At 35.9% G+C, this 18,546-nt stretch overlaps 2 protein-coding genes across 2 annotated transcripts in view; one reads left to right on the forward strand and one right to left on the reverse strand.

Moving 5' to 3' along the window:
• Positions 1–18,546, forward strand: part of FARSB (phenylalanyl-tRNA synthetase subunit beta) — an 896,824-nt gene that overhangs the window by 86,225 nt on the left and 792,053 nt on the right. The gene's annotated exons all lie outside the window — the stretch shown is intronic.
• On the reverse strand, positions 8,887–9,181 carry LOC126932853 (60S ribosomal protein L39-like). Its single transcript, XM_050752085.1, has one exon. The coding sequence runs from the start codon at positions 9,134–9,136 to the stop codon at positions 8,981–8,983; it is 156 nt and encodes a 51-aa protein (XP_050608042.1). The 5' UTR covers positions 9,137–9,181; the 3' UTR covers positions 8,887–8,980.

Raw genomic sequence — 18,546 nt, forward strand, 5'->3', positions numbered from 1 at the left:
TCTGTCACTGATGGACATTTGGGTTGATTCCAAGTCTTTGCTATTGTGAATAGTGCCACAATAAACATACATGTGCATGTGTCTTTATAGCAGCATGATTTATAATCCTCTGGGTATATACCCAGTAATGGGATGGCTGGGTCAAATGGTATTTCTAGTTCTAGATCCTTGAGGACTCACCACACTGTCTTCCACAATGGTTGAACTAGTTTACAGTCCCACCAACAGTGTAAAAGTGTTCCTATTTCTTCACATCCTCTCCAGCACCTGTTGTTTCCTGACTTTTTAATGATCACCATTCTAACTGGTATGAGATGGTATCTCATTGTGGTTTTGATTTGCATTTCTCTGATGGCTAGTGATGATGAGCATTTTTTCATGTGTCTGTTGGCTGCATAAAAGTGTTCTTTTGAGAAGTGCCTGTTCATATCCTTTGCCCACTTTTTGATGGGGTTGTTTGTTTTTTTCTTGTAAATTTGTTTGAGTTTTTGTAGGTTCTGGATATTAGCTCTTTGTCAGATGAGTAGATTGCAAAAATTTTCTCCCATTCTGTAAGTTGCTTGTTCACTCTGATGGTAGTTTCTTTTGCTGTGCAGAAGCTCTTTAGTTTAATTAGATCCCATTTGTCAATTTTGGCTTTTGTTGCCATTGCTTTTGATGTTTTAGACATGAAGTCCTTGCCCATGCACAGAACAGAGCCCTCAGAAATACTACACATCTACAACCATCTGATCTTTGACAAACCTGACAAAAACAAGAAATGGGGAAAGGATTCCCTGTTTAATAAATGGTGCTGGGAAAACTGCCTAGCCATAAGTAGAAAGCTGAAACTGGATCCCTTCCTTACACCTTATTCAAAAATTAATTCAAGATGGATTAGAGACTTAAATGTTAGACCTAAAACCATAAAAACCCTAGAAGAAAACCTAGGCAATACCATTCAGTACATAGACATAGTTATTCTTTAAGCGTAGGGTGTGCATGACTTAACCCTTGCCTGGCATGGCCCTAGGTCTTGTTTATAATTTGGTATCTTATTGCCACAAAAAGTCTGTCCTATCAGTCCTATGATCTCTATTTGAACATTAATGTTGGTCGATTGTTGTGTCCAAATGATAAAAGGGCAAGGGAAGAAAAGTAATTACTGACATATCTGATGTCCCAAGCCCTTCGTGGCTAGGAACTAAGTTTCTAAAAGTTTTTGGGAATCCCCTTGGCCAAAATGGGTGCATTCAGTTGATGGGGAACTTAGAATTTTATTTTTAGTTTACAGTATCTATATATACACATATATCATATATAATATGATATATGTATATATAAAATATATAGTATATAATGTATGTAGTTAGTATTATATATGACATATGTACATATATAAGTATACATATAATATATATTATATGTATAATATATTGTACATATATAATAAAATTATAGTATTATATAATATATATTTTATAATATATATAGAGAGAGAGACAGACAGACAGAGAGACAGTCTCACTGTGTTGCCCAGGCTGGAATGCAGTGGTGTGATCTCAGCTCACTGCAACCTCCACCTCCCAGGTTCAAGTGATTCTCATGCCTTGGCCTCCCGATTAGCTAGGATTACAGGTGCCCACCACCACACTTGGCTAATTTCTGTACTTTTTTGGTACAGACAGGGTTTCACCATGTTGGCCAAGCCAGTCTCAAACTTCTGACCTCGTGATCTGCCCACCTTGGCCTCCCAAAGTGCTGGGATTACAGGTGTGAGCCACCGTGCCTGGCCAGTATCCATATGTTTTACCACATTAAAATAAAATAGAGAAAAATCATACAATCACATCAATAAAGCCAGAAATGCACTTGGGAAAAGTCAATGCTGATATATAATTTCTTAAAACATATAAACTGAGAAGGAAACCTTCTTAATCTGATTTAAAAATCTACAACAAAAATCACTCATGCGTAACATTTAAAAGTTGAAAGCTTTTCTCTCTGAGACTGGGAACAATTATAACTATTGACAATTCTATTTACCATTTCTATGGAGTTCTTACCAGTATAAAAAAAAACAAAAAAAAAAAAGAAAGAAAAGAAATAGAACACGAAATATTGGCAAGGACATGGGACAACTGTACTCTCAGCTATACCTTACTGCTCGAGATGTAAAGTATTCCAACCATTCTGCTGAATGGCAAATTGTGATGCATCCATACGATGAAACACTCTTCAGCAACAAGATGAAATGGATTACATCCAGCAGCACAAATGAATCTCAAAAGTATGCTAAGTGAAAGAGGCCAGACCAAGGGATACATGATACATAATTCTATGTATGTGAAATTTTAGAAATAGACAAATTGATCTAATATGATAAGTGGTTGGCTAGTCGGGGAGTGGGATTTGAACAACTACAAAGGGACAAAACAATTTTGGGGGTTAATAAAATGTTCTATCTCTTGACTGTTTTGGTGATGACATTTGTCAAATTCATAAATTATTCACTTAAATTCTGTGCATTTAGTTGTGTGAGACTTTTTCCTCAATAAAGTGTGTTTTAAGAAGATACCATTAATCACAGCACTAAAACATCAAGCACCTTAGGAGAAATCTAATGAGTAATCTAATGCAGGTACCATAAAACTATAACATATTATAGAAACATAAAGAAAACCTAAATATATACAGGAATTATACCACTTTCATGAGCTAGAAACCTTAACATTTTAAAAATGCATTTTCCTTACATTAGATTTGTAGATTCAATGTTATCCTAATTTAAATTTCTCCAGGGATTTTTATGTTAATTGGAAATCTGATTTCAAAATTTATATGAGATGCAAACAGTCAAGAACAACCAAGGCATTCTGAAGAAGAAGGATTTGAAGAACTTCTATCACTGGATTTCAAGCTCCTTATAAAGCTACATTAATGAAGACAGTGTGCCACTCAGACAAGAAGACACCAATAGACCACGGTGCAGAACAAAGAGTCCACAAACAGAACCGCACATGTGTGGACACTTCAGGGTGTGGGAGAAAAAAAGTACTTCCAATAAATGATGTTAGAGCGACTGGATATACATATAGAAAGAAAAAAGAAGAATCCTGACTCTCCTCACACTAAGCACAGAAATCAATTCCTGGAGGAGTCTATGTCTAAATTGAAAAGGTAAGACACTAAAGTGTCCAGAAGATGATGACATAATAGGATAATTTCATGATTTTGTAGTAGAGAATAATTCCAAAAGAGTACACAGAATTACTAATCATAAAGGGAAAAATAGCTATTTATCTATTATTAATCTATTATCCATCTATCTTAAAATTGGAATCATTGTGTTCATTAAGTGACAATATTGAGTAAAAAGAGAAACCAAAATGTGGGGAAAATGTATAGAAACATGCTTAACTGACAAAGGGGTCTTGCTTCACCCTTGAATATTAGTGTTCCTAAGGACTCCATCTCCACAGGAGCCCCGAATGCCCATATTCACTCCTGCAGCATGCATTGGTTGCCTTTGAATTTTTATTTTCAAGTCAAGGTCACTTTAATGATGCTAGACACAGCCCTTTCTCTATATCAACATATTCCTCTAGGAGTGAAATTCTGCTGTTTCTATCTTCTTAATCCCATTTGGTGCTTGTTTCTGCTCCCAATACCACTCACTTCATTCAGGACCTTCTGTGTTCTTGCCTGGATGATTACAGTAACCTTCCAACTGATATTCTCTAATCTAGTCTTACTCTTGCTCAGTAGATATTTTTTCTAACTTAAAATGTATCACGTTATTCCTACACAGTCCTCATTATAATGTAAATCCAAAACTATGGAAGTCCATGATCTGACTCTTGCCTATTTCTCCAACTTAATGCCTCTGCACTCTCTATACTATTCAGCATATAGAACCACTCCCAATGTATTACTCTCTTAGTACCTCCAGGCCTTTGCATAAATTTCTCCCTCTGCCTGGGGTCCTCATGCCTCCTGTCTTTGTTTAGAAAACCTTCACTCATTTTGTACATAGTAAAAGACTTTCATTGGCTCTCCTATCTGGGCACCTTCACAGTACCTTGGGCTTCTTTGATTATATAACAAACCAGAGGATTGTAACTACCTTTTCTGTCTGTTTCTATTTTATTTCTCCACTGTCAGCCCCTATGCATATTGCCTGGCAAATTGTAATTGCCCTGTTAATGCTTGTTAAATGAATTAATAAATGGAAGTAGGCACATATAGAAGAGACCCAGATGATTGGCGTTAAATTTATGAGCAAAGAACTTTGAGAAAACCCAACTCTAATTTAACTGACTTAGGAACAATATCAGGAGTTCCAAACAGAAATGCTTTTAAATGAGAAAGCTTAGCTTCTTGACAAGCCTGTCTCTCAGTAGAAAATTATTTCCATAATGAGTCACAGATTTCCTGCTTCTGTATTCAGCTGCCTGGAAAATGGATGGAAAGCGAATGGTCATCTCAAAGGCAGGTTTGGAGTAGGGCCGAGGAAGACTTTGTTGGTATTTTTAGGGATTCTCAATTATAGCTAACATTAAAATTATCTCGGAAGCTTTTAAAAACATCTATGCCCATGTCCTACCCCTGATCAATTCAGTCAGAATCTCTGGGAGTGCCTAGGTATTGATAGTTTTAAAGTTACCCAGGTGGTACTGACGTGCAGTCAGTACTGAGTACCATTAATTATGCTACTGAGAAATTAGAGCCATGGATTTTGCAACTTCCAATATAATCACCAGGTGGTGCACTGTTTTACGGTATTTTGAACTCATTCCATGATTTCAAGTTGCGTCTGATCAAATGTTTTTAAAGGCAGCTTAGAATAAGCTCACCTGTCTCAAAGACCTCAATTTTCAGTTTGCAACTATCATTTGAAAAATTCTTCTGAATATGGAGAGATGACGGTCTCATGGAATCTGCATGACCAAGGGCTGTGTCATTGAGCTTGAAATACTTGCTTTTCAACCTGATGAAGATATTGTCGACCTATTTTAGTTGTGTATAAAGCTTAAAAACATGTTCAATGATGGGAATTTGAGTACCTGGGCACATGGTGAAGGCCTAGAGTTTAAGGCAGTAGTTTTCAACTTTGGTTTCAGGTTAAAAATCATCTGGGGACCCACTGCCGGAAATTCCAGATTATTTGGTGTGGGATGAGGCATTACCTAAGTACTTTTCAAAATCGTCCAGATGCATCCAAGTTTGAACATTGCTGGTTCAAGGATGTTGTCCGCTCCTTTGTCTCTTTTTGTTGTTGTTGTTAAATGTATTTATTTTATATTTTTCCAAGTTTTATTTTAGGTTCAGAGAGTATATGTGCAGGTTTGTTACATGGGTAAATTGTGTGTCATGGGGGTTTGTTGTACAGATTATGTCGTTACCCAGGTAATAAGCATAATATGTGATAGGTAGTTTTTTGATCCTCAGCCTCCTCCCACTCTCCACCCTAAAGTAGGCCCCCGTGTCCATTGATCCCTTCTTTGTGTTCATGTGTACTCCATGTTTGGCTCCCACTTACACTCTAAGAGTTGTGCTATAGGGCCACAGTAAGTTATTTTTAACAAAGTCTTAAGAAAAGTCTTAAAGAAGTCTTAAGGCAAGTACTTGCCTGCATTTGGTTGTTTCCATGCTGATGTTTTAGTTGTATCAAGTTTCTTTATCAATTTAAAAGAGAAAGGAAACTAACAAAATTGAGGTATCTTTGCATTTCTTTAGTGTATTTCGGTGTTCAAAGTTTTTTGTTTGTTTTGTTTTGCTTTGAGTTTCCTTTCATTATTCCCCCTATATTTTATCTTCCATCTTCTTCTGAGACTCTTAAGTTTCTTGATTTGAAATTCCTCATTTTTATTATTTAGTCATTTCATGATTCTCTTCATGTCTCTTATGTCTTATTTTAAATTCTCTCACAATTTTCTGGTTTATCATAATCTAGTTTTTCGTAATTTAAAACTTTATAAATTCATTATTTGTTTGGGCCTCTTAACTTTTAGTATCTCTGTTATTAGCTTTCTTTCCCCCTTTTTATTCTTAATCATTTAAGATGTCAATTCTTAATTTTTAATCACCTTTTAAAATGTTAATGAATTAAGGTCCTGGTTTCCTGACTCTTTTATTACAAATATTTTTACTTTCTTTTAAAACTTTAATACCTTACCATTTTATTATTTTATTTTAAATTAAATTTTATATTTTAATTTTTAGTATATGATTTATCTTTATAATGGTAGGTAATAAGTAGTTATACAAAAATCGCAGCCCACACCCAGAATAAGATAAGAAACATCTTCATTGTGACTGTCCCTTCATATTCCCATTTATGGATTTCAACCTGGTTAAATGCTGGTTTTACAAAATATCTTTCCTCTAGTAGCTTAGGATTCTCAGGACAATTCAGTTACCCAAAACAGTCATAATTCTACCTGTTTAATGTTTCTGCAAAATACCCGAATGATGCTTTTGATGTCTGATATTAACCAATCTTTTCATGAGGCGCTGCACTTTGGAAATTGTAATCTTAACATCTAAAACTACTCAACTTTGGAGGAAACATGTTATCTAAGAGGAGGGGGAGAGAGGCAGCAGCTTGAATACATGTCAGTAAGAATTCCTAGGCCAAGTCTTCCTGCTGGTTTTCATTAAGATTCCCGACCTGTAAATTTTTCTAATGGGAGAAAGGTATTTGGTTCCTGGCCCTTGCTCTGATGAATTCACTTCCTTTACCGCAGATCTCATTTTGTTATTATCCTTTTTCTGTGGAATTACAGGAGAAGCTTTCTGGTGTGTGATCCTTTGCATATCCATTTCCTAATATTCATGTGCCCAGAATGCTGGTTATTGCCAGGAGAATGTGGTTTTAGATGAACTCAGCTGTACTTCTGAAGGGTGGCTCTCACTCCTTCATATTCTCTTCAGTGGAAATTCCAGGCCTCATTAGATGGCTGGAGTTCAGGGAGAAGGGAATGACCATCCAAGTCTTTGGCCCTGGGTCATTGTCACCTTTGGAAAACATTTTAAGATATAAGGAGGTGGCTGAGTCGGGCTTCTCCTATCTGTTGCCCTTTCTCCCAAGGAGGAAAAGGATGGCATTTGGGAGACATTAAAGTCTTTAAAGGTAGACTCAGTCAGTCTTCAGGATTTGGGTCATTATATTGTGTGTTGTGGAACCCTTCTTATTAATGATATATGTCTCTTAGTTGAAGAGTTACGTTACAGTTGAGGGCACACAGCCCAGCAACAAAAACTAATTTTAATGTACTTGAAATCTCCTACTAACATTTTATATAAACCACAAAGAAAATTGAAAGACATGATTAAGAGAAACACATCTACACTCTAACTTTCTCCTCCTTCCCATACCCACCACACTCTTTAGTTGCTTGGACCAACTCTCTCTCTCATGGTCTCCCAAAACCTCCTTGTTACTTGCTCTTGATTCGTTTATATTCTCCCTCTTCCCCAACTCCTTGTCCCCATTTCTTTATTATGTGGAAAGGCATGGCCTCCTTTTTTAAGAAGGTAGTGGCATTGGGCTGACAATTATGATTCTTTTTTGGCAAACCAAAGGGAGTACAAAAGAGGGAGGCTGTGAATGTTCAAAAGTGAATCACTTTTACCCTGTCCTAGCTGTTTTTATGTCTTTGTAATTTGGTTACAGTTTGTTCTGTTGGTAAGCATATGTGAGATTTTTCTCCCCCCACCTAGTGACACTTTCTTTTCAACTATACAATATGAGGAATGAGATCTCTCACCCTGTCTCATAAAGCCACCCGTTCCCAGTCTCTTCATGACTGAAGTCCTCACGTCATTTTATTTCCTGAGGGAAGTCCGTGAGAACCTCTTTACTTGGCTGACTAACAGAAAGACCCTTGCCCTGTGCAGGTGTCTAGATCTTCTTTCACTTTGAGAAGCTGGTGGATGTGCTCTACCTTTGCTAAATTCATTTATCCACTCAACTGGCAAGAGTGGATTTAGCTGAAGCTATACTCCAGAGGAATGTGTGCTATATTAACCAGAACCTTGTTCATCATAAGAAGACCATGGTTGTAATATTTTTAGTCTAGTAGTATCTCTGGAACATCCTTCCTAAGGACTAAGACCTCTCCCCAACAAAGTGGTTGGTTGAACTCAAAGAGTGGGATGGCATTTCCCATTTGAGGCAGAGTCATTGGTAGGGACATTTCAAATGAATGATCTTGATGGATTCTTCCAACCATTGATGAAATTTAGTCTGTATTATTGTTATTTCCATTTTCAAATAAGAACACTGGGGTCTAGGGAAATTGAATGTGTCTAACGTTGTGTCAACCTAAATAACAGACAGAGAGATTCTCTAAATAGATACTGAGTTTATTTGGGAGTGCACAGGGGATATGCAAACCTGGTATATGTGTGATATTGGGACTACAGGCATGTCCAAAGAGGTGGAAGAAAGAGGAAGCTTTTAAAGGCAAAAGAAAAAAGCTTATGTAATTTGTTTTGAAACGAGAACATTCGTTACAGGGGCTTATCCCAGGAGTTTGTGCCAGTTCATAGGTGAAGATAGTATGTCAGGCAAATGTTCTTGTACATCTGACTAGCTGTCCTTGTGACTAATGTAGCAAGCTACGGTTTAAAAAGTCCTAGGCAAGAGTTCTTATTACATGCATATGTGTGTAAGAGCCCTTTAGAAAGTCTTTGTGAAAAGTTCTTATCATAGGCACGTGTGCACGAGTGCCCTCCCTCCTCAGCCTTCTGGCTTTATTTATTTGTTTGTTTTTATTAGAGTTTGACAAAAGTGAATCTATCTTTTTTTTTTTTTTTGAAATGAAAGGCCTCATATATTTATTACTGAACCCAGCCAACCAATGCATTCATAATACATTCAGAGAGGAAAATACATCGAACTCTCCAGAGAGTGGTGACATTTTCAGTTTGATATGGTAATGTGATCGTGACCTTCAGACAGCACAAATATATGTGCCATCTCATGTGCAATTCCTTATAGACCCAGCTTGGTTCTTCTCCAGTGTCTCCTTTTGGAGTTGTACCTTATTTTATTTCCAGTTTTCATCCGAATCCACTGGGGAATGGGACGATTTTGCTCTTGTTTCTTGGCCAGGAATCGCTTAATCCTGAAAGTCTTGTGAGAAGACATGGCGAGAAGTGGAGGCAAGAACACACCACGATGGCGGAGAAAGGACAGTGAATCCATCTTGATTCTGACAACTTTCACATTTCTTTCTTGTTATTAAAGTCCTTTTTCAAAAGCATTGCTGATCAACCATCTTGTAGTTGGGGTTTAATTTTTCCTCAGTGCCACGAGGGCTTGTCCTGGTTATTGGTCTGGTCCCACATCAGGGAGATGGCCAGCAATTCTGAGCCAGTGTCAAAACCCATTTAGCCACCTTTTGAAGAGCTGATTCGCAAGCTAAGTTTGCCTGGAGTTTATTGCTAAGTTCAATTTTGTCAATTCCAAAGGTGTTGGTTATCATTTTGAAGCACTGGACCAGTATTATTTTGTTGAGAGTATTGTTTCTGCAGAGGCTGGATAGGCAACAAGTATAAAATTTAAAGAAAATATTACTAAACGAAACCAACAACAACATAAATCTAGTTTGGATTGGTCAATGATTCTGGATCAAGAGCCTTAGCCCAAGGATAACCAACTAGACAAATTAAAATGCCATGGGGAATTGGGTGAGTCCTGTTGGTGTCATTGTGTTCTTTTATGTAATTGGATTAGCAATTTTAGCAATTTTATTATTTAGTACTCCATGGTTGGATTAAATTAAACCAGAGAGAGAGTGCAGCAGTATTAGGGATGCTGCTAGAGTTGCCCATTAGGTGGACTAAAGGATTTTTTAGGCCATGTTAAAGTGTAGGTTTGGCATGACAGGTCCAACATTTTGTCAAGTTATTTGTAGAAGCTACTGAATGTGACAACTTAATGACACCATTATCCTGTCAAGTGAAAAATGTAAGCATAAGTAATGAAAGGTTAAGAGGAACAAGGGTCTCATTACAATGGTGAGTATTGTTGTGATGTCTTAGGAAAAGATGCGTACATTGTGAATCCATCAACTTCTCATCCTGGTATGCAGTTTGAATGTCTCTGGTTATGACACTGGGCAGTTCAATGAACTCTTGCTGTCCTATATATTAGGCACAAGGTTGGCCCTTGAAATTTACCTCAGATTATCTAACTTGTAGGGCTTCAGAAACAGAGCAGTTTTTGTTTATAGCTGGACACTTGTAGCCAGATACTGGAGGAAGCTGGGAGAATTCAGAATCTAGTCCAGTCTCCAGGTAGATAACAAAAGCTTGAAAACAACATAGAGGATTATGATCCAATAGCAGGGGTATTATAGTTTTTCTTTGGAAACATAACTTTCTTTTTCCACCGTCATCCTGATTTTTACCAGAGGTAATCAGAGTAAAACAAATTTGTTTGTAAAATAATTTTCATAGCTTGATCACTTATTAATCCATAAATGCAGCAAGAATAGTGATTGACCACTTAGGACTCTCGAATTTATAAACTTCTTGAGGCTACGAAGGCAAACCTAGGCAGTCTGCCTGCAGTATCTATAAACAATTTAAATATGACATCCAGTCAAAACCTTGGTAATATAACCTGTGTTTTCAATTATATTCTGTTAAAAAGAGAACAGATATTTATTGAACTTATGCAAGTAGTTATATTACCATACACATTAAGAATACTCATGAAGAGTTTCCAAATTTTGAAAGCATTAGATAGAGAGAAAAAGTAAATGTTTCTACTTTTTTACAAAAAAAGAATACTTAACCAAATTACTGTGAACTATAAATAGTTTAAAAATTTTCCTTAAATCTGAAAAGCAAAATATTTAAGTAAAGAACTGACAATGTTTTAAATAAAAGTCATAAAAATATTATCTTCAACAATTATTTAATCTCATGTAATTTTTGTTTTGTTTGATTTTGATCACCAGTTTCATGAACGCTTCAGTATCTTTATTAGCATTCTGACAATTTGTATTTAATCCTTGAATCTTAACTCAGAAATATGTATTCAAGAGTAGTTACCAGGCTATTTTCCATGAACTGATTGCAGATGCTTTCAGAAAAAACTCAGTACAATAACTGTGGATGACAAAACCTTAGAATAACCATGTTTAAAATTGGATGAAACGTCACTATAATTAGCTGTTGATAAGGAAGTTTGTTATTTTTGTGGGTTACAACATAACCATTTTAGATTTCTATAAGTTTATAAAACTTTTGACACCTATTAATAACAAACCCATAAATGTAACAGAGAGGATCAAGCATCACTTATCATTTGATCTTGCTTTCCATATAATCTAATGTATCAAAAATCCTAATTATTTGACAACTCTACAAGATGAGAGAGAGATTCTTTGATGTTCTCTAGAGGCCCATCTGGAGAAACTCCAGAGGCCCATCTTAATTCTAAGTCAAAAAGTTCTATCTTAGAAGTTGATTCTGGGAAAATCTACCAAAGATGTCAAAAAGTTTAAAACACCTTGTAAAGCAAGATTACAGGTTACTGTAAAATAATAGCTATTTATTTAACCAGGTTGATAATCAAAAGACTTCAAAAGCAATACAGAATATTACATGGAAGTAAAAAATCTTAACCCTTTCAAAGTTCAGTTTTCTGAAGTAATCATAAAACCAAATAAAGACAACCTGAAACCAGAAAAATATTTTTATAACACTTAGAGTCTTTGTTTCTTAGACCAGTCATCAAAAAGATAAAACAAAACAAGATAAAAATAAAAACCTTTTGCAGTGTGATAGCTCCTACTTACGGTATACCTAGTTAGATAACCTGGAAGTTTAACCTGATAAAAAGGTACTTGAATTTAATCAGAAACTGGAAGAGTGTATATATATCTGTATAAGGTTATGAGTATCATATTATGGAGGAACATAAACAAGAAAACTAGTACCTTAGGAAGGGGAATACATGGCTCTTAGTAAAAGCATGAAAAATTTCCTGGTATATGAAGCAACTCAGACACATCAGGAAATACCAAGAGCACAGAATCAAATTATACTAGAAGAAAACATTGCTCTAAGCTGTAAAAATGCAGTTCAGAAGATGGTTGAAATTGTAAAGAAACAGATTTCAGAGTTAAATTAAAACCTTATGCAAATTTTGCTAAGAGCAGATCAATATTTCAAGAAAACTTTATTGTTCTAACATAAGGAATCAAAATCTTATTTTTTGTATCAGTGTATACATTTCAAAATCTAAACCCAATCTTTAGAAAGACTTATAAATAATTCTAATTGTAGCCAGTTCGATCACGCACAAATTTCTTTCATAAATATATCTTTTACAAACCTTTTAAGACTTTTTCAGACCATCTATGGCAAACTTAGAATTCTAGTTTTGTCCTATACTTCATCTTGCTTAAATAACCCATCATTTTATGTTAGGACAAAAATTTGCCACACAAGATTCTTTCTCATACAAAATTTTTTCTCGTTTCTTCCTTTCTCTTCTACTCCTTACCAAAAGTACATCTTCATACCTAAAACTTTCCTCACATCTCTCACTCGTACTAATGGTTTCTTTCCGCTTTTTTATTTTCATCCCATTTCCTTTTTGAAACAATGTTTAAACAACCTCCAAAGTAGATTAAATTATACTTTTTAACAAAAGACATATTCTGTTTTCTTTATAATTTTTCTCATCAAAAACACCTCTTGGCCTGTATGTTGGCTCATAGTGCTGTAATCCAAGCACTTTGGGAGGCTGAGGCAGGTGGATCATTTGTGGTCAGGAGTTTGAGACCAGCTAGGCCAACATGGTGAAACCCTGTCTCTACTAAAAATACAAAAAAATTAGCTGGGCGTGGTAGTGCACACCTGCAATCCCAGCTACTCGGGAGACTGAAGCAGGAGAATCGCTTGAACTTGGGAGGTGGAGGCTGTAGTGAGCTATTGCACCACTGCACTCCAGCCTGGGAGACAGAGTGAGACACCATCTCAAGAAAAACACACACACACACACACACACACACACACACACACACACCCCTACCTTAATTTTCTTTTTTTAACTTTTCATATAGAATTGCACATATTAATTAAAATTTTTGAATTTTGATAACCTTAATTTCTAGTGGAAACTTAAGAAGTAAGCAGTTTTGAACTGTTTGCCATATATGAACAGCTTATGAATGTACCTCTTATATTAATAATTTTTGGAAATGTGAGCTTCTTTTCATAAATAGAACAATTTTTCAATGTGAAACAAGACATTTATTAATAGACTCAAATATATTTTGTTTCTTTGTAATAAGAAGCCAAAAGTAGATGAATTTAAGCCTAATGTTCAGCAATTTATGTTTCAGTATTTTGTCTTAATTGGAAATGACCCAGGCGTTTAATGAATATCTGTTAATTTAATAAATCATACCTTTAAGATTTCAAATTTCATGAAAAATTTATTTGCAAACATTTACGCAATTTACATTTATCTAATTTATTTATTTCTTGTAGTCATGCTTAGATTTCTTATGAAAACTGAGGTATTAGACAAAGTTAGTCATTCTTTCAATTATTTTTCTGTTAACTATTTTTATAGCCTGTGAATATCAGGTATTCACCTAAGTATGAACCCTGAAGCTAAATATCTGGATATTTTGCCAATAACTGAGAAGACACAGCTGTTTTCACTAAACCAACAATATTAAACCAGCTTTCCTTATCAAAGAGTTATATTAACACTGATCATTCTGTTTTTAAACATTTAGCAGAGACAAATATCACTCTGCTTGACCAGCAAGTCCAGGTCAAAGAAAATATATGCTAATAATTCTGAAAACATCTTCATTTTTATTTTACAACAAAATTAAAGCCAGCGTATTTGCAACATATTTAGTTAAGTCACATAAACTAAAAGGAATTTGGGTTAATTACTATACATTTTCAGTTTCAAGTATTAATTTATATAAGTGCTCATTTATCTTAGGCCAGTCAGAATGGAATTTCTTAATGGATTCTGGCTAAGCCAGATTTTACCATGTAGACACAACATACAACATGGGTAAATGTACATGAACACATACACACACAAAAATCTTCTAGCGTTCATTTTAAAAGTTTAGTCATGTGACGGTAAAACACAGTAATATAAATTCATCAGTTTATACAAAGACAGTTGGATCTAAATTATATTTCTGGTAAAATTAGACAAGTGAAGATCACCTTTTCAGATATTTAAGCTTCTCACCAATGATTTTGGAGAAGACCTTTAAGATTTTCCCTTTGTCCTTGATAAATAATCTTACGAAGACTGGGGACCAAATTTTGGGCAAAGTAGTTTCCTTAGCAGTGTAAAATAAGCCTCTTTTACCCTTTCCTTCCCCTTCTTTTAGGCTCAAATAAGATTAGGGGTTAATTCCTTGGTATATACATTTCATTGAAATGACGTAGGAAAAACATTGTTTAAGCAGACTTTGACTTATTTTTGTCACGATTTCTACTAATTACAAGGTCAGTTACAGCAGTGAGATCTTATCTTAATACAAAGGAAAAAAATGTCAGCAAATTTGTAGTATGCAGGGAAAAAAGAAAAAATAGGGAAGTCTGAAGCTTCTACATGCCAGCATTTCATTCAGACTTTAAAACCGTATAGTTGTTGTTTCTTAGATAGTTTGAATAATGATCATTTAAGTTCTGAATTTTTCTTGATGAAATTTGCCCATCAATTTAAACATGAGCATGAGAATGGGCCATAATATGTAGCTAGCTGGAGTCCCAGAAAAACTGGTATGTCTTAATATTTGAGAATCCCTTTCCATTTCTTATCAATCTCTCGAGAACCATGAAGATCCTATTTCTTGTTGTAGAAAAAGGTAAGGAATATACTCTCCAAACGTCCTTTATTATTAAGATGACCTTATCCACATCAGGTCCTATATGAAGTCAGCAGGGAGCTTACCAAAAAGAGGGAGGATTGGCCTGAGAAAAGACCACTAGCAGAGAAAAGGCAGGCCATAGAAATGGAGAGCTTAAAGGGCTCTAGTGACTACTGTACACTGGCTCCAAGAATCATCAATTCCTTCCAAAGGTGTTGTACATCAGGTCCCACTTATGACACCAGATACATCAACCTAAATAACAGAGAGATTCTCCAAAAATATTGAGTTTATTCAGAAGTGCACAAGGGAATTGCAAATATATGCAGTCTACAGGGACTATAGATATGTCCAGAGACTGAGGTAAAGGGAAAGATCTGGGAACCACCATAGGAGTGTTTACAGCATTTGTTGTTCTCAGCACTACAGAGAGCAAGTGAGTATCATCAAATCTGCATGTGCTAATTATAGATACTTGGCTGACAATGTTATATAGAAATTTCTCCTTAAACCCAACTAAGATCCAAGGTGCATTACAACACTGAACAGTATAATTATAAGTGATGATTTCTATCCCTTATTCTATCCTATTGATGAAATACTTTCAGTTACAACACTCTCATTCCCTTCTCCTCCACCTCAGGAAACTCAACATATTTAAAACTATCTTGCTTTGTCTCCTATACTCCTAATCTCGGTGAAAGACAACAACATCCACCTTCAGGAAGGAAACCATGTTTCCTCTTTCCCTTCCCCAGCCACACTTTCCGTCTACACTGGTGGCTAAGTCTTGTTGATTCACCTTCCTTTAAAAGCTTATATCTATCCCTATCACTTCATCCTTGGTGGTATTCCCTTATTTCATCCCCATATATAGACTAATGTAAAACTTTCCCATTATTGGGTCTTCCTGCAGCTACTTTTATCTCCCTTCAGTGGGCCTTTTTTATTGCTGCAATAATTTTTCTGAAAACACAAATCTGATTGTCTCACTCTCTTGCTTAAAGCCCCTTGGTGGCTTCTCACTATCTATCTACTGGTTAAGTCTAAATTCTTTAGTATTGGCCATGCTATCTCCTGGGCTTCATTTCTAAGAATGCTGTGCACTGACCTCCTTTCATCACCCCTACCTGAGCTGTGACCCCTTTTGAACACTGCTGCCAACTGCATTGAAGCACTAATAACTATTGTCAGAGGCCAGGCTATGCCAGGCTCTTGCTTTCTGCTCACCCTGTTCCTCTGCAAGGAGTCCCTCCTTCCACATGCTTCCCCCTTTTCTACTTATGATTCTTTCTTTGAAATAGACAGATGTGGTATAAGTATTAATATTGCGGTAAGCCACTCCATGTTCTTTTTGGAAATGATATAGGTTGTAGATAATAAACATAAATGCTCTAATTTATTGTTCATGCTCCCCATGAATATTTACTAGAAAAAAATAATGTTTCCCATTTATAAATTGATCAGTAAGAATCCTCATCCTGAGAGTTAGGACACAAGAAAGCCTCACACTGACCCTTCATCCCTGTACCACAGAGCCTTCAGTAAGAGTCTGTTTTCAGATTACATCTCTGTCTTGTCTCTTGATCCAGGCAAGATGAGAAAATGATTATTTTCAATTCAATAAGCGTTTATTGAACACTTTTGTGTTGCCAGGCATTCTACAAAGTGCTGATGACACGAGTCAGCTATGGGAATAAAGATATATGCCAGTCAAACCGTGTCTCAGTTTGGCTGTTAGCAGGGACAATTAATGCAAGGAGTGGCAAGTCCTTGAGAAATGTTCAAGTTAATTCAAGAAAGCCTCAAAACATTTTATTACTCATAAAAGCCATTAAAAATTTCCTTTAGAAACCTAGATTTGTAACACATTTTCAAATGAATACTTGGCAAAAGAATATCCATTCATAGTTCCATTTTTGTTTGTTTTTGTTATTGACAGGGCCTTACTCTGTCACTCAGCTGGAGCGCGGTGGCACAATCATGGCTCACTGCAGCTTCTACCTCCTGGGCTCAAGTGATCCTCTAGTCTCAGCCTCCTTACTAGCTGTGACTACAGGCAGTGCCACCACACCTGGCTATTTTTCTTTCTTCCTCTTCTTCTTTTTTTTTATAAGTAGATTTCGAGGTATTGCTATGTTGCTCAGGCCAGTCTCAAGCTCCTGGTTTCAAGCAAACTTCCCACTTGACTGTTTTTATAAGCAAAACTTCAGTGCAAATTAAAAAGAGTTGTATCCTCCTTGACTCAGTTATATACACCCTTGAGAGAATGTTCTCTTCAAATCACCCAGGTCATGTAAATCTCTGGCACCAGAGCACCTTCTGGTGGAAGGTGCTCTGGTGGAAGGAAGAAATAGTTTAAAATATACCCTTGCAAACCACAACCGAAAAATCACAAAAGTTATAGATCTCTTCTTCTGTCTAACAGATTTTATATCCTTTGACTATTATCTTCCTATTACTCCCCTACCACTGTAACGACCATTTTACTCTCTGTTTCCATGAGTTCAATTGTTTTAGATTCCACATGTAAGTGAGAAACAAGTAGTATTTATTTTTCTGTGCCCGACTTATTTCACTTAGCCTAATGTTCTCCAATTCCATCCCTGTTGTCACAGATGACAACTTCCTTCTTTTTTTTTTAAGGCTGAATAGTATTTTTTTGAGTTCCATTGAAAAGCATAATGAATATAGTTAATAATAAAGTGTTGTACATTTCAAAACTGCTAAGAGACTAAATCTCAAATGTTCCCAACATAAAAATACTGAGTATTTGAGGTGATAGATATGTTAACTAGCTTGATTCAATTATTCCACATTGTATTTGTAAATTATAACATCACTTTGCACCCTATACATTTATACCATTATAAATTTTTAATTTACAGTAAAAGAGTCATAGAAGAAATAGTTTAAAATATACCCTTGCAAACCACAACTGAAAAAAATCACAAAAGTTTTATAGATCTCTTCCTCTAACAGATTTTGTATCCTTTGACTATCATCTTCCTACTACTTTGTATTTGTACAAATACAAATCTTCACCTCAGATCCCAATGTTTATTATTTGCATAGCACATTTCGGTTTAAACATTGACTGTTGTGACAGTAGTTCAGGGCGTTGTCTCTCTACCATGAGACTTCAAATGTCCTCCATATACTTTCATCCTTGCTTTCTATAATGCCTGATCATGTGTGATTTGTGATTCTTTCCCATGTATTGAGCATTGTCCCCTCAAAGTTCCCATTGATGGACACTTGAGTGTGAGTTTTAAAATGTTCTTCCATTTAAGGTGAAACCCTGGAGAAAATGAGGTCATAGGTTCCTTGCCTGGGACAGAGAAAAGAAGAGAAGAGTGACGGACCCGCAGTGGGCAGAACCAAAGTGCAAATCATCATCAAGGGGTAGTTGGGGACGAGAGGCAGGGGACCAGGTACCAAAAGTCAGCATCTCCCCTCACATGGGCAGAACTTGTTTCTGAGGGTCGTATTTCCATCTGTACTAAAATTCTAACTTACCCAACACAAGATTTCTTTCAGGCTTTGACTCAGTGAGCCTATAGTCTCATAAATAACTAAAGTGGAAGGAAAAACATACTGATTCTAGCTGTACATCATGAAGTAGAAAAAACATCAGTAAGAGTATCAAGTACAAGATCTCTAAAATATTCATTGTTAGCAGATC

Source organism: Macaca thibetana, chromosome 12 (genome assembly GCF_024542745.1).
Source record: "Macaca thibetana thibetana isolate TM-01 chromosome 12, ASM2454274v1, whole genome shotgun sequence".
Lineage (NCBI taxonomy): Eukaryota > Metazoa > Chordata > Mammalia > Primates > Cercopithecidae > Macaca > Macaca thibetana.